Source organism: Mchenga conophoros, linkage group LG9, assembly GCF_057382185.1.
Source record: "Mchenga conophoros isolate Kocher_MC1m ecotype Shallow Benthic linkage group LG9, M_conophoros_male_GT1.1, whole genome shotgun sequence".
Classification (NCBI taxonomy): Eukaryota; Metazoa; Chordata; class Actinopteri; order Cichliformes; family Cichlidae; genus Mchenga; species Mchenga conophoros.
Window position 1 is genome coordinate 18,458,298 of NC_140534.1, and position 15,234 is coordinate 18,473,531.

Consider the following 15,234-nt stretch of genomic DNA (forward strand, 5'->3'; position numbering starts at 1 on the left):
TCATCTTTTCCCCACTGACCCAGCTCAACTTCACAGTTACTGGCCTGGTCAGCAGCTGCTCAATAAAGCCCTGGATGCTACAAGCATCGTCTTCTATAATCTATAACCTATACCTATATAGGTAATCAGAGCAGGTAACCTATATAGGTTATAGATATATAACCAGTTTTCTGGTTATATATCTATAACCAGAAAACTGAGCACTTAAGTTTGGACTATAATTTTTTCCACTGGTGCACGTTCAGGAACAACTGTGGAATAAACAAGCAATAACCAAGAGGATCAAAACTGTACGTAATGGGATCAAAGGGTTGTCTGAAAAATTACACACACAAAAAAAAAACCCTTGAGTGAGATGCTTCAGAGATGTTTCAGAGATGGGCACCCTGACATCAAAGAATTGAGTCGGGAGTGATTGATGACTTTTTGGTTTGAATTGATCAGACAAGTGGAAAAACAAGGAAATGTGCAGCCCAGTATGGACAGACGGTAACCTCACATCATACTGAGTGAGGCTTGTGGTATTTATTTATAAAATGCTGTGGGATTTGTTTCTTTCATCTCGAAGAGGAGTCAGAGCTCAAGCTAGACTGTTTTCTGGTGGAATAAAAGGGAACTCGAGGAGGAGCTTCAACTTGAATTGTGTTGTCTCTTTAGAATAAATAGTTAGATATAACCCAACAAACATCACTGCCTGCATTTCACAGAAAAGTAATCTTTTCAGATGCTTGGAAAGACCTTATTTCTGGCAAAACTGAGGTACTTGTGTTCGACCCTGACAATTTTTCTAAGGAGGTCAGTCATTACACCGGCTCCCACTCCAGCAATATCATATCATCTGCTAAGAGCCTTGGTATCATGTTTCATCAGTATTTGCATTTTGAATCTCATATCTAATCCAGTCTTGTTGCCTTCATTTAAGAAACATCACAAAAAACAAACCTCAATGATCAACTAGCCTGTGTCAAACAGGCCCAAACTCAGCAGCTAGGCTCCTAACAAGCCTGGGAAATTCAGAATTTTAAAGTTTCATTAATAACATGTAAAGACCTACACGGCAGGCATGTATACCAGGCTTGCTGAGATTTTATTCCAACATTTGGCCTCTCCAATCATCTGATCATCTGTTTCATGCTTTTATTTTAAGAGGTGACCACGCTTTTGAAGTTGGAGCTCCTACACTTTGGAACAGGCTGGCTTAATTTAATTTTAAACATCTGCTGAAAACTCATTTTGACTCATTTTCTTAATCGTTCTGCTCTTTACTTTTAGCTCTTGTTCTTGTATGTGTGAAAGTGTGCATGCAAGAATGAATGTAGGATTGTATGTTTGACTGTGTGGACATGTATACTTATCTTTAATCTTTAATGTGTGGTTTTATCCCAAATATAAAGTAATAATGTTAAAAAAAATCTATATACATAAATTTGTTATTATTATCTAAAAAAAAGATTAGTGGATGCTTTAACATGACATTTGATTTGGTTATGATTTGATAGTAATCACATTTACAGAGCACCTACTTGGGTACACAGACTCATAGCTCCATATGCACTGTGAATTTATTTATACCTGCAACTTGAAGATCAGAGCTTATTGTCTGCATGCTGTGATGTCATGGTGTTGCAGTAGTGGGTTCCAACTTTCTGTTTTTTGAGGAGTTTGCAAAGATCAGAGCATTCCTATAGGCTCAAATTGTGGTCATAAATATTTTGTACTTGTAAATCGGTTTTGTACTTGTAAATCAGGATTTATATGTGAAAAAAAGAATTTGTGTGTGGACTTAGCCAAAATAAATACGTGTGAAACTCTGTAAGTTACAAAAACGAATTTTGACCCTATTTTTCCTCCTTTCATCTGATTGGTCAATGTCATGTCAATCACAAATTTTACTATCCAATCAGAGAACAGATTGGTTTGGCTGTCGGAGGGGCGCTTTTTTGAACTGCAGGTCCTTGAAGGGTAATACAGTTTGAAGCTGGAGGATCTCTATATAAATATCCGATAGAAGCGAGGTCCCATAACTTTCAGCAGCTGTTGAAAGGGTAAAGTTGTGGTATATCAGTGGTTAGAAATACCATTATTACTTTAGGATTAGTTTAACACAAAGTCAGACCCAGGACCATGGCTGTGAGTCACAGTGCGCAGCATAAAGGTCCTTTCACATCGGATGCAGGATGTGCTGCTAATGCTAACTAAAAGCAAAGGCGCTGGCTGCTGAGCTCTGTGGGTTTTTGCAGCAGCTCTACCTGTACTAGATGCACCTGCTCCTTGTCGTTTCTATCTCTGACTTTATGTTCTCTATAAGAGTTTTTTTTTTTTTTTTTTTGCCAGTTCTTCAAATGTTCAATAAAAACATGTATGCTAATTCATAACGAAGAAAGCTTTGTAACTATCCCCACTAGTGAAGACTGTCATTTCCAAAACACTGCCCCCCCTCCCCCGCGGTTCGCAGCGCTGTTGAAAAGGCTGTGGAAGTCCCTGTATTAAGCACATAAACCTGCGACACAAAAATCACCAAACCACCACAGACTGTTTTCCTTCGTGGTGATGAAGGAAAACGACGGGCTGGCATGTAAAAGGGCATTTATTCCCTTCAAGGACCTGAAGCTCCATAAAGTAGGGGTGCAACGATATTCATATCGATATTGAACCGTTCGATACAGTGCTTTCGGTTCGGTACACATATGTATCGAACAATACAACATTTGTAATTTATTTTATCAATTTTCCTTCTGACGATGCTGTCTGTGTTGAGCGCTCAGTGAATCTGCGTTCGACTACTCCGCCTAGGCTGCACTGTCGAGCGCAGATCCACTGAGCGCTCAACACAGACAGCATTGTCAGAAGGAAGAGGGCAGGGCACCTCCCCCACCCTCATTCAGATCTGGCGTTTGGAATTATTTTGGTTTTCATGTGACATATGACCCTGAAGGTAAGCGAGTCATGGACTAAAGTAAAACAGTATGTTGGATGTGCCATGCAATGCTCAATTACATGGGTGGGAGCTAGTGTGTTAGCGCAGTTAGCTCGTTAACGTGTTGGCCGTCTAGCCCCATGCACGGGGCGATCGGCGGTAGCTCGTTAACTGAGATTTGCCGTGTTGTGGCGTTAAGGTCATTTCAACGAGATTAACCTGAAAGCACTAGTGGGAACACAACGAATATGACTACACATTTACGCTGACCTCATCCTAGTGCAAAGACAAGTGGAAGCAGACAAAAAAAAGCAAGCATGCTACTAACTTTAGCCGAGTCATTTAGACAGCTGTTAGCACATGATTCTCCTTATGCTGCTGAGAATATAGCCCAGAAGAAGCGGATAGTATAGCTTTTATTTTGGAAAGAGACATTTCTCTGTAATAAACTCTCTTTTCCAAAGATGAGTGATTCCTCAATCAGACACAGGGCTTGCAATATCGCTAGCCCGACGTCCCGGAGCTAGCGATTTTTTCAGTCGGGCTACCAAAATCTATCTCTTCCCTGCCCGTCGGGCTATTGTAGGAAAAATATATGTCAATGCTTTTGCATTCTTTCAGAAATGTAGCTGGGTAATTATGTCATTGGCATCGGTGAGCCACTGTCAATATGTGACATATTGAAATCGCGTTTGAATTTGGGCTTGTTTTTTTGCTTTCACTTTGCAATCGTGCGAACTGTGTATAGAGAGCGACAGCACTGATCTGTGAGTGATGATAATTTGTGCACCAATTCCTCTGACATCGTCTTATTAATCGTTAGCTTACTATGCAAACATGACGCAGCAAGCTTAAACATGTGAGAGGTTGATCACGCAGAGAATCGCTGAGCTTATGTGAGTGCGTGTGTAAAAGCATTTCAGTTCTGCTGAGCCAAATAAGACAGGTCAGGGTGAAGAAGTGACAGCCAAAGAAAAGCTTACCACAAAACGGAGAAGTTATGACAAATCAGACTATAAGGCAAAAAGAAAGTGCAGCTTTATGGTTTCATGGACAAAAGAATTTCTGTGGCTGCAATATGACGAGCTAAATAACCAGGGCTGCACATAAGTGGTCCGCAGGTGCGCATTCGCTGTCAAAATAAAAAACACGCACAAGGGTTAGGGTTAAATTTAAAAACTGTACTTTTGAGTTAAAATATATATTTATAATTTTAATAAATGACAAATTAAAAATGCATGAACATTTTTTGTATCGAAAAAATATCGAACCGTGACACCAAAGTATCGAACCGAACCGAACCGTGAATTTTGTGTATCGTTGCACCCCTACCATAAAGCACCCCTCCAATAGCCAAACCCATCTGTTCTCTGATTGGATAGTTAAATTTGTGATTGACATGACATTGGCCAATCAGATCAAAGGAAGAAAAGTCGGGTCAAAATTCGTACTTGTAACTTGCAGAGTTTCGCACGTATTTTTTGGCTAAGTCCACACACAAATCTTTTTTACACACACACAAATTCTTTTTACACATACAAATCCTGATTTACAAGTACAAAATATTTATGACCACAATTTGAGCCCATACATTCCCTTTCACTTTTCAACTACATATCAATCTTTTCAATGAGTTTCTGCTGGTGAAAATCTATTTGTATTCAGTGGATTAAATATTTGCAACAGCTTAACAAATTTCAGCAATTTGTTTGCATGTAAGAAGCTTCATACTGTTGAAATGCAGTGGCACAAAGTGATGGCAGAGTTCTGTTGTGCACTTCAATTGCTACAAATCTTACCAGCCTGCATTAGAAGCAGCTCCAACTAAAAAAAACTAAATAACTGAATTGAAGAAATAAATAAGAACTACCTTTATTTATCCGAGTGTTACTAGAAATATGTATTAAACTGGATACAGCAAAATTTATAGGTCTAGAAATAAGCTACTCAGTTTGTCGAGACTGATGTGAAAACAGAGCTGAGACCTAATTTCATCCCCTGTCTGGGTGAGCTGAGGTGAAATTCTGTCTGTTTTTTAATTCGCTAATGAGACATTGTCTGCTCTGATGCACGCACAGCAGAGCTACAGTGGTGATGGTTAGCAGGCTTGTCATCAAGCCTCATCAGGTCACTTTTGCTGGAATAAGGTCATTCTCATGAAGTCACTGACAACCATTTTCTCTTTTTCTCTGTCTTTTGTTGTTGTTTTGTTTCTCTGTGAACAAGCCAACACTGATTAATGGGCAAGCTATTGGAAGTGTATAATTGGGTAACAGACATGGGAAAGACTTTCTATGGCTTTAATTGTAAGTTTATTGGATGTTTGTGCTCTTGTGAACCTGCTTTAATGCACAAACGTGTGCATGTTATTCAAGAAATTATACTCAGATCAGATTAACTGTGTTGGGGGAATGAATCATTTTCTGAAAGAAATGTGGAAGTAGTGCTAATGTCACTTATATTCCACCAGTCTGTGTCAACTTTGGCACTGAACATTTTTTCTGTTGCAGATTAAACATATTTGACAGATGAAGTGAATGACATTGATCACTTTGTTATAACAACTCCTGTGGTTTTAGAATTCATATGGATGTGACTTTGCCACTTATCACTCATTGAGAGAGCCTCAATGTTATACAGTCTTTAAGACAGATACAGATATTTGGTGATTTCAAAATCAGATATTTAGATATATGTTCAATTTTTTGTCTTTGACACAAAACATACACAAATTTGAGGGAAAGCTATTTGTGTATGCAACAGAGACTGCCCTCTGGTGGACAAATGATGCAACATCATTGAAGGGGTTGAAGGGTGTTTCTCTAATTTACTTTTTCAATTTTCTCTTATTAGTGTTTATAAATGCTGATGCCAAATAGCTAATATCAGCTAAATCAATATGCGGATGAATCAGTTGGGCTGTAGACAGCAGTGGCTGCCCCCAACTGTTCAGTGGGACAAACTACAACAACACAAAAACTGCTCAGGACCACCTGGAGGTGCTCAAGGCAACGGCACACCAAAGATTTCACGAATGCACTGGAATAAGCCCGACCCACAAAAGCTGAACTTACAGGAGTCATTAGCAATTAATATTGTAGTTGCCAGCTTGAGTCATACTTAGTGGACCTGTTACAATCATTTCCAGCTAAATCCACTCTTAATATCATCACAGAGCCAAGAATAGAAAAAACAGTCTGAAACTGAGTTTGAAGCCTGAGTTTTTAGATTACTCTCACATATAGAAAAGTCTCCACTTCAGAGGTAAAACATTTAGTGGTCTAATGGATTTGTTATATCTGTGGAAACTTTTCTCTTCTTTTCTTTTCCCTATTCTTTTAATCTAATAGTGCTTATATTACAATTTTACAATACGTCCCCTGTTTAAAGTTTGCAGATGACATGACATTTGCTCTCAGAAATGTGGTGGCAGAAATCAGACTCATAGAATCTCCTAACCTGATCAGAGAAACCAGGTTAGGTATTTACATAATACTGAAGGAATTGCATACAGTAAACATAGTGCTGCATGTTGTGCTGAGGTGGCAGTGATGGGTAATGCAGAGAAATGAAGAAAAAAAATTATGTCAGCTGGAGTGTACGAGGAAGATGGATGGAAAGAGACAGCAGGAGTGAGATGAAGAAGGAGAAAGAGAGAGTGAGACAAAGGAAAAGAATGAGAAGAAAAAAGACAATGAAAGATGATTAGCTCCTGTGCTGACTCAGGCTTGGAACGTGGGGTCATTCATTTTACCATAAATCTATTCCACACTAGTATGGAGTTGGATGGGGAAGAATCGGGCCTCAGGTGAAAATCCCATTAAAATGCATGTTGCAGAATCAGAGTGGGCCAAGTTTGAATCAAAGCCAACTTTTAGGGGTTGATATTCTAACCAGGCTCCAAGTGCAGACTGTGCAGTCAATATAGGAAATGAATGGAAGATTTGTTGCCTTTAGAAGTTGCCCAGTTGCTGAGGTGGCAGACCATTCATATGAAGAGAATCCACTATATATTTACCAGAGTGTATTGTTTACCGGAGATTATGCAATTAATTTCTTTCCACAATACTCATTTGGTTTTCTTGTCCTTTTCATGAGCTTTTATATTGCTTCCTAAAACAACAGTAAGATCAATGCTATACTTTTACTGTGCAAATAGATTGAATAATTATATAAAATATGAAAGAAATCACACTACAGAGAGTATTTAGAAGTGTTTTAGGGGTGGGGGGGAGGGAAGTAACCAATAAGATGAGTGTGGCGCAAGTATTAGATTTAACAGGTGACCCTTTTGGATGGATAGATGTCAGTGGTTCTTTCAGCTTGTCCCCCTTGTTTCTTTGGCAAATGACACGTGGACAGTGTTGCCAGCAGAAAGCCTCTTCTCTCTTAGAAGAGGTTGAAAGCACAGCTTAGGTTTTCAAAGTTGCATCCAAACAAAGATTTCTGTATCTTCTGTATCTCCTTTGGAAAGACAAGCCCAAAGTGGAGATGCTTGTCCATCATGCACAGCCTCACTTTTGGAGTAAGCCAAACTCAGCATGTCAGCACAAATATAGTGTGGTGGTGGAGGGATGTTGGGGTCGCTTTGCAGCCATAGAACCTGGGCAATTTGCAGTCACTGAGTTGACCATTAAGTCCTCTGTATGCCAAAGTGTTCTAGAGGCCATCTGCCTGACAGCTAAAGCCTGGCCCATGCATCAGAACAATGATCCTGAGCACAGCAACAAATCTACAACAGAATGACTTAAAAAGAAAAGAAGGTGTTGCAATGAAACAGTCAAAGTCTACTCCTCAATCATAGTGAAATGCTGTGGTGGGACCTTAAGAGAAATGTGAAAAAAGTCATACAGAAAGAAAATATGGGCTAGAGTTCACATAACTGTACATTTAAGAATATTACAAGCTTCATTTATTAATTTCATTTAATTACATTTTTTAATCAGATGTTGGACACTGGAGTCAATTGTAAATTACCTAAGAACTCAAAGAGATGAGAATAGGCCTGGCTCAGGAGTCAACCTTATGCCTAATGAGATGCTGGGTTTTTGTTGTTGTTGTTGTTGTTGTTTTAATTTGTGGATGTTGAGTTTACCGAACTGCAGAATTTCACTCTTAAATGTTTTGCTATCAGCCTTGTTTGTACTTTGTCCTTTGGGGGCTGTTGTATTAAAGGATGTAAGCCTTTTCTCCCTGCGACTGTGAACTGGATAAGCAGTTAAGAAAACTGATGGATGGAAGTCTTTTTCATTAAGAAAAAAAAAACACAGAGGGAGGTAAAGAAAAAATTATTATTATTTTTCCTTGTCCAATTTTATTGTTATTCAAAAATAATCTTTATCTGTACGGCTCCTTTAGTGCAGGTTAATGTTGACACTAATGGTTAAACGTAATCAGCAATACAATATTATTATCTCACAAACAGCTTCTTCCCCTGAGCCATTCAGAGTGCCAACAAACACTATCCCCCACCCCCCTCTCCTCCCTACTCACCTCACCAATCTGAGCCACGGTGTGAGCACCCCTCATCACTCAGGCCACACACATACAGACTCTATACTCAGACCAGGTTCTTTGCACTGCTTCCAACACTTTGTTCGCCAATTTGTGTCTTTTCTATGGTGTGCCTTTCTCTTATTTTGTGTGTAGGAGTCTCAGCCATTGCCTTGAGAAGGAAAAGTGGAAGAGCTTCTAGGTCAGTTATGTAGGAATTTTCCAACTGGGATGAAACCCCAGGGCAGATGCAGAACATGCCATGGAGGGTTTGTCTCTAGGCTAGAATGGTGGGGACAGAGTGGGAAAAGTCTTCTGAGACTTCCTCTGGTGGAAAATGGATGAGTGGATTGGGGGAAGTGTTCTCTCTAAACAGAGACAGACTGCTGCTGTGATGATACGGCTGTCACTATGACTTTAACCATGACTAAGATTTATTAGTTATGATTCTTGCTCTGATTATTTTTTTTAATGAGTCTGACTCTGTATGTATGCAGAGATGGTTTATTGTGTTGAAGCTACTGTATGTCGGCAACATAATGAAGCACACAGGTTCAGACAGTAACAGCTGGATGTGTCCGTGGATGCCACCACATCAGCTGCTGGGTGAAGCAGCTGCAGCTGTGTTCACAATCAGTAGCTGCACACTGTTGGAGGCGATCCTTTTAAAATGAGGAGTGAGCACAAAATCCACAAATAATAATATTAATAATAATGGATTGCATTTATATAGCACTTTTCGGGGCCCTCAAAGCGCTTTACAATTCCACTATTCATTCACTCTCACATTCACACACTGGTGGAGGCAAACTACAGTTGTAGCTACAGCTGCTCTGGGGCAGACTGACAAAGTGTAACATTAACCATTCTTTGCAATGTATCAGCAGATTGCTTCCCTGAACGTGGTACACAGTACCACAAACTCACACAAGCTGTTTAGATCATTTTTATAAAACACTACTGCTGCACTCTGAAAAAATACATTTTTAGGGTAAAAACATTAAAGAAATGCAAAGCCAACCTGGCCAAAGAACTGACTTTGGAGACCCCTAGTGGCGACTTTAAATATATGGCAATTAAAATATTTGTTTTCATTTTTTTTTTAGTGTGTTGGCTTTTATCAAGAACTTTAAACTGATATTTTTTTGTTTTTGTCTTAGTACAGAGTGTAATGAAGTTCCTGTCTGACCTGGAAAACTACACATCTGAAGTGTCCATGCTTTATCTAGCCAGTAATGAAAAGTGAGAGCTCTCACTCCCTCTTCAGCCACCTGAAAAAACACACACACACACACACACACACACACACACACACACACACACACACACACACACACACACACACACACACATCTTTCACAAGACATGCCAGCACCAAATCATTTCCATTATTTTCAAGACACTCACCCTTTGCTATTCCTCTCAACACATCATGCGCCCAGCCCCGGTGTGCTGTCCACGCCAACATGGCATGGTTTCAGCCAATCAGAAGGCTTCATTATGCATTAAGGCACTCTGATTGCCTGTAATCAAAGTCTCTTTCCCAAGCAGACTCAGCATAATGGAGGTAAAGTGCCTCTGCACCAGTACTTTCGCCTGTATGTGTTGATTAGCTCTGATTTAAGACTTAACTCACTTCAGCAACAATTTTCTTTCATCAATCTGCAGTTAACACAGAGGAAAGACAGCACATGGCTGTGCTGTCTGCAAATCAGTGTTTCTGTAAGTGGTGTTTCTTTTTTTCATTTTTTGGTGTGAACAGGTTGTGATGATATTTTAAACTACTAGAGGATACAACGACTCAGGGTTTGTATCAGTCCACGACACAACTTCTGCTGTTGAATAAACTCCATTTTCAGTTAACTGAAAGTTTCCCAAATGAATTAGAGCTACTCGGTTGACAATGATTAAAACTGTCAATAAATAATCTATCAGTTGTTTAGGCTAATTTGCTTTCTTTTCTTAACCAAAGAATATATTGACTATGATTTGATTTTATTGTGTTGGTCAGAAAAAAGAAGCATTTAAAGATCTTTTGAGGTTTCGTTAAATTGTGATGCAATGCGTGTTTCCAGTGTTGTTTGTCAATTAACTAAGACATTCTCCTCTGTGAAGAAAAAGTTCTTCAAAAGTCCTTTTAGTTTTTTAGTGTTTTCTGGTTATCATGAAACCAATCTTCAGATTGAGCTTGAATGGAAATGACTACCTGCAGTTCGAATAGTCAGTGTTCAGTAGTTTTTTACTTACTGCCAGTAGCACAAAATCAAAACATTGAACTGAAAAAGAGGGAAAAAAACAGTATGCAAACTCTAGTTAACCAAAAGAAATGTGAGCATGTGTTGAATACTGCTATTTGGATTCTTTGTAACCCGTGTTTTTGTAGGTACAAATGATTGCCAAATGCTAAAAGTGATACAGAAGTAGGGCTGAACGATATATCGCATTTGCGATAATATCGCGACATGATCAAGTGCAATTTTCTAACCGCAAAGGCTGCGATTATACTGCGATTATATTATACAATTCATGGGCTGCATCCTCCTGAGGCCGCATTTGTAGACCGATTACGTCACAGCGACGCGCCGAAGGCTGTCCAAATTACTACCATATCCCAGAATTCATAGCGCGGCCCAGCCAAACTCCAGTTTCCAGCAATGGCGGCCGCTACTAAGTTTTAAAATTACTCATACTAATCTTTCTGGGTCACAAAATAAACTTTTAACATATTTTCAGGCGAGAAAGTAGTTGTGTAAACATCAAATATCTGCTCGGTTTATCAAGATATCCCATATTTGCAAAAGTGCTTCGACGTTTTCAGAGGCGTCTGCTACCCACCAGCTCGACAGCTAGCCGGGAGCTCGAGGGTTACTGATGCGGCCGAGAACGGCACAACTCCCGGCACATCATTTTCAGATCACCGCGGAGTTTCGCTGCTCGGGTTAAACGTAATATATAAGTCACTTAGACAACCTCAAAATGTTATTGTTGGGCTTTTTTCAGTGTTTTGTTTGTTCGTGAGTAAATCGGTTTGGCTGAGATTAAAGTTATTAGATTAGATAAAATAAAACTTTATTAATCCCCCGGGTGGGTTCCTCCTTGGTTTTCACACAGCTGACTAAACGTCAAACAGAAAACTTATTAAACAGAAGTATGAGACAGTCGAGAATTTACGCCAGTGTCTGGTTATATTTTAGATAGCAAGAAGCAGACGGCCGAGTTTATTAAACTCCACCGAGACAGCGGTGACGCTAATCAGAACTAGACCGTCCAATTTCACGCCTTTAAATTTTAAAGGCGTGTTTGTGTGTGTGTTTATACAATTGCTATTATGTTTGCACTTTATGTGTAATGTTACTGACTGCAGAGATCAGTAAGATGTGTGTATTTTTTATTTATTAGTTTTATTTATTTAATATTATTTTTTAATTGAATGACTGTCTAGTAGTTCACAGATGTCGAAAAACTGAGTGTGGTAAAGCCACTGATTTATTTTATGTATATTTCTGCAATCTGCACATTGTACTGACTTTCATTTTAATGTTTACACCAGGGTTCCTTGTCAGCACTTTATGCTCAGATGTTTGTAAGCTAAAAATAAACTATTGTGTATGTTCAAATATACTGTTGTGATTGAAGAAGTTAAATAAAAATGTCAGTCATCAATTCATGCATCACCTCATGTCATCATAACAGAGGTCTGTCTTCCAGGAAAGAACAGTTTAAAATTAATGTAATATAGTATTGGCCATACTATATGATGTATTGCTTGTCTTTGTTTAATAATACAGAAGACAAAGACCTTAAAAAATAATCGCATATCGCATCGCAATCGCAATATTGGGGCAAAAAATCGCAATTAGATTATTTTCCATAATCGTTCAGCCCTATACAGAAGCACTCACTGAACAGGGGTATGTCTGATTGCACCTGCTCAAAACATGGCTGTGCAGAATGGATAGATTATAGGTTGCCGCTTTATCAAGAAGCAGTCATTGAAACAAGATTTTCTCACAGGAAAACAAAGGCAGAAACAATCAGTTTAATTTAAACATGGCCACCTATCTTTACCTTTCATACCATTTCAAAGACTTGTTTGAGGGTTAAACCTGGGATTACGAGGCATGGGAATTCATAAATATGAATGAATGTAGAAAGTCAAATAACAGTGAATGCGTTGTATGTGTGATCGTCCCACTACACCCAGAGTGAAGCAGGCTGAAGGCCCTGTAGTGGAAAGAAGTACATAAGCAAAGAGACAAAAACATTCTGATTCGGTTGACATATGATAATGCCTGAAGTAAACACGTGTGGATGAACAAAAAGCTCAAACCTTAGTGCGCTCCAAGATGTACAAATTGAAATTAATCTAGCAGGCCTTTGCCATCACAGTTACTGTAAAGCTTTCAAAGCAAATGCCAGCTAATGAAGTTCATTCTCCTCTGTTTGTGCCCCAGCAATGCAAAGTTAAACGCTATTAAGATGATCAAAGCGAGCGGAAAATTGACATGACTTCGTATCTAAATGTATCAATCAATAACTCTGAGGGAAACAGAACGCAGTTGCTCCAGTTCTGAGGAAAGCTTTTTCATTCTCCTCTGCTCACTGACTCCCAAAAGCCCAAAATTTGCTTGATATCTGGGTCTGACCACTTGTTCTGAACTTCTCCCTCCTCAGGTATTGTTTCCCTCATCTCATTGGCTGTTTTGTCCTACGAGCGCTACTGCACCATGATGGCGCAGACTATTGCAGACGGTAGAGACTTCCGCCCAACCCTGGCAGGGATCTGCTTCTCCTGGCTTTACTCCGTGGCCTGGACCGTGCCTCCGCTGCTGGGCTGGAGCAGATATGGTCCCGAGGGTCCCGGCACCACCTGCTCGGTTGACTGGAGGACACGTACGCCAAACAATATCTCCTACATCATCTGCCTGTTCACCTTCTGCCTCGTTCTGCCGTTCGGCGTCATCCTCTACTCCTACGGCAAGCTGCTGCACGCCATCAGACAGGTGCGAATCTGCAATATAAATGTTATGAGAGCGTTTGTTCCAAAGTGAGAAAATGAGCCTTTCGGGAAAAACAGAACACTAATTCTGTCATGAGATGTGACTGTCAAGACAGTTGTGTGGAAATGACCCAGATTTGAGATGAGACACCACAAGGTCATCTATACATTATGTGATTTATATGTAGAGCACAAGAGCGGCCCCTTATCTACGACTTCAATCGAATCACGAGTGTATCATAAGCCTCTCTTTACTGTATAGCCCGGGGCTGCAAAGCCGACAAGAGAGCGGGTAACATGAGTACAAACATTTCAAAGACTTGAGCTTGAAAGCTGAGAAATTTGAACCACCGATCAGGTTTGACTTTTCAACAACCGTCCATTAAAGCTGCCAACATCGTTTTCTTCTCTTGTCTTTAACTTTACGCCTTCGCTGCCGGTCGGGGAGGCTCGGGTCAAACTGCAGCTGTGAGTTTTCTTTTAAAAGCCTCTGAAGCCACATCATATGTGCCAGAGCATAATTGATACCTCGAAGCAAGAAAGAGCAGACAGAGAAAAATGGGAAATCATGACCTGAATTCTGGATGACAGTCATAAATTGTGTCTTCATATTGCTGCTGAGCCGGTGAACTGTTGTAACGGCTCCGGTTATGTCTGAAACTAGGTTGTGTGCTCAGTTCTGTTTTAAATATTAATGGTTTTATTTACACTACCAATCAGAGGTTTGGAGTTCCTCTAGTTCAAGCATTTTGTGTGTTGTGTATTGTCAACATATAGAAAGTACAGCATAGATATTTAAGATATCATCTCACATTTGACTTCTGTATTTATGACCTTGAAGGAGGTCAAATTCTAATAATTTTTCCTTAAAATTAAATACTACCTAGAGAGTGAACTTTGGAGGAGGTTTATGCTCTCAGAGTGCTTCTGGTTTGTTGTTTAAACATTTTCTAATAATTTATTTTGATGTAGTTTATTTATTTATTTTCAAAATGAGTTTAACTTCACATAATACAAACACAAACCACAGGACTATAACTTGGAGGAAAAAGCTGAAGATAAATTTCACACTTTAGGATTTAGAGTATTATTATTCCCTTCAGGTGTAATCTTTCTATTTCCCTCCTCTCCTGGTTTAAAGTGCTTTGCTCTATGGATTAAACTAGGATTTTGTTGCTTATTTCCAGCTTCATTCTTTTTTAGCATTCTGCCTTATGCCCATATTAAATAGTTCTTGGCTTTTTGACACCATAAGGATCTAAGAGTGGAGAAAAGTAAGCTTCTGGGCCATAGGGATTTCCATTATTTAAAATAATGGAATTTCTGCTAATTTAAACTTAAATATAACTTCTGCATTATCTTGCTTACCACATACTGCTGTATTTATGAAAATACATCATTTTAATCAGACATAAGGGCAAGATATATATGCAAAGATAGAAAATGCCTCAATCATTCCAACAATAATGAGATTAAGTCTGCCTTGCACAGTGTTTTTACCAGCTAGTAGCATTAGCTACATCATCAGTGTGACATTATTACTCATATGTAAAATCCATATAACTTTAAAACGTAAGAGCACGAATCAGTGGACTGTAAAGCAAAATACTCCATTACCTGCCACATACAATCGTACTATACTTAGCACAGAAACAGATGACAAATGGTCATTCAAGATCTTCATGTAATAAAAAAACAACAACAATCAGGTAAATATTGTGATTGGTCAGTGAATATCAATAACTAGTAACAGTAACATTCAATATTTTAAAGCCTGACTTTGACTGATTTTCACATTAGAAAGCTGAAAATGGTAGTTTGGTAA

The 15,234-nt window shown here is 39.2% G+C and overlaps 1 protein-coding gene across 1 annotated transcript in view; it reads left to right on the forward strand.

Annotated features, from left to right (window-relative positions):
- The window catches only part of tmtopsb (teleost multiple tissue opsin b), a 51,847-nt gene that overhangs the window by 2,252 nt on the left and 34,361 nt on the right, over window positions 1–15,234 (forward strand). Inside the window, exon 2 of the mRNA XM_085286751.1 lies at window positions 13,085–13,413. Within this exon, the coding sequence (XP_085142877.1) occupies window positions 13,085–13,413 (329 nt within the window). The remainder of the gene's footprint in view (window positions 1–13,084; window positions 13,414–15,234) is intronic.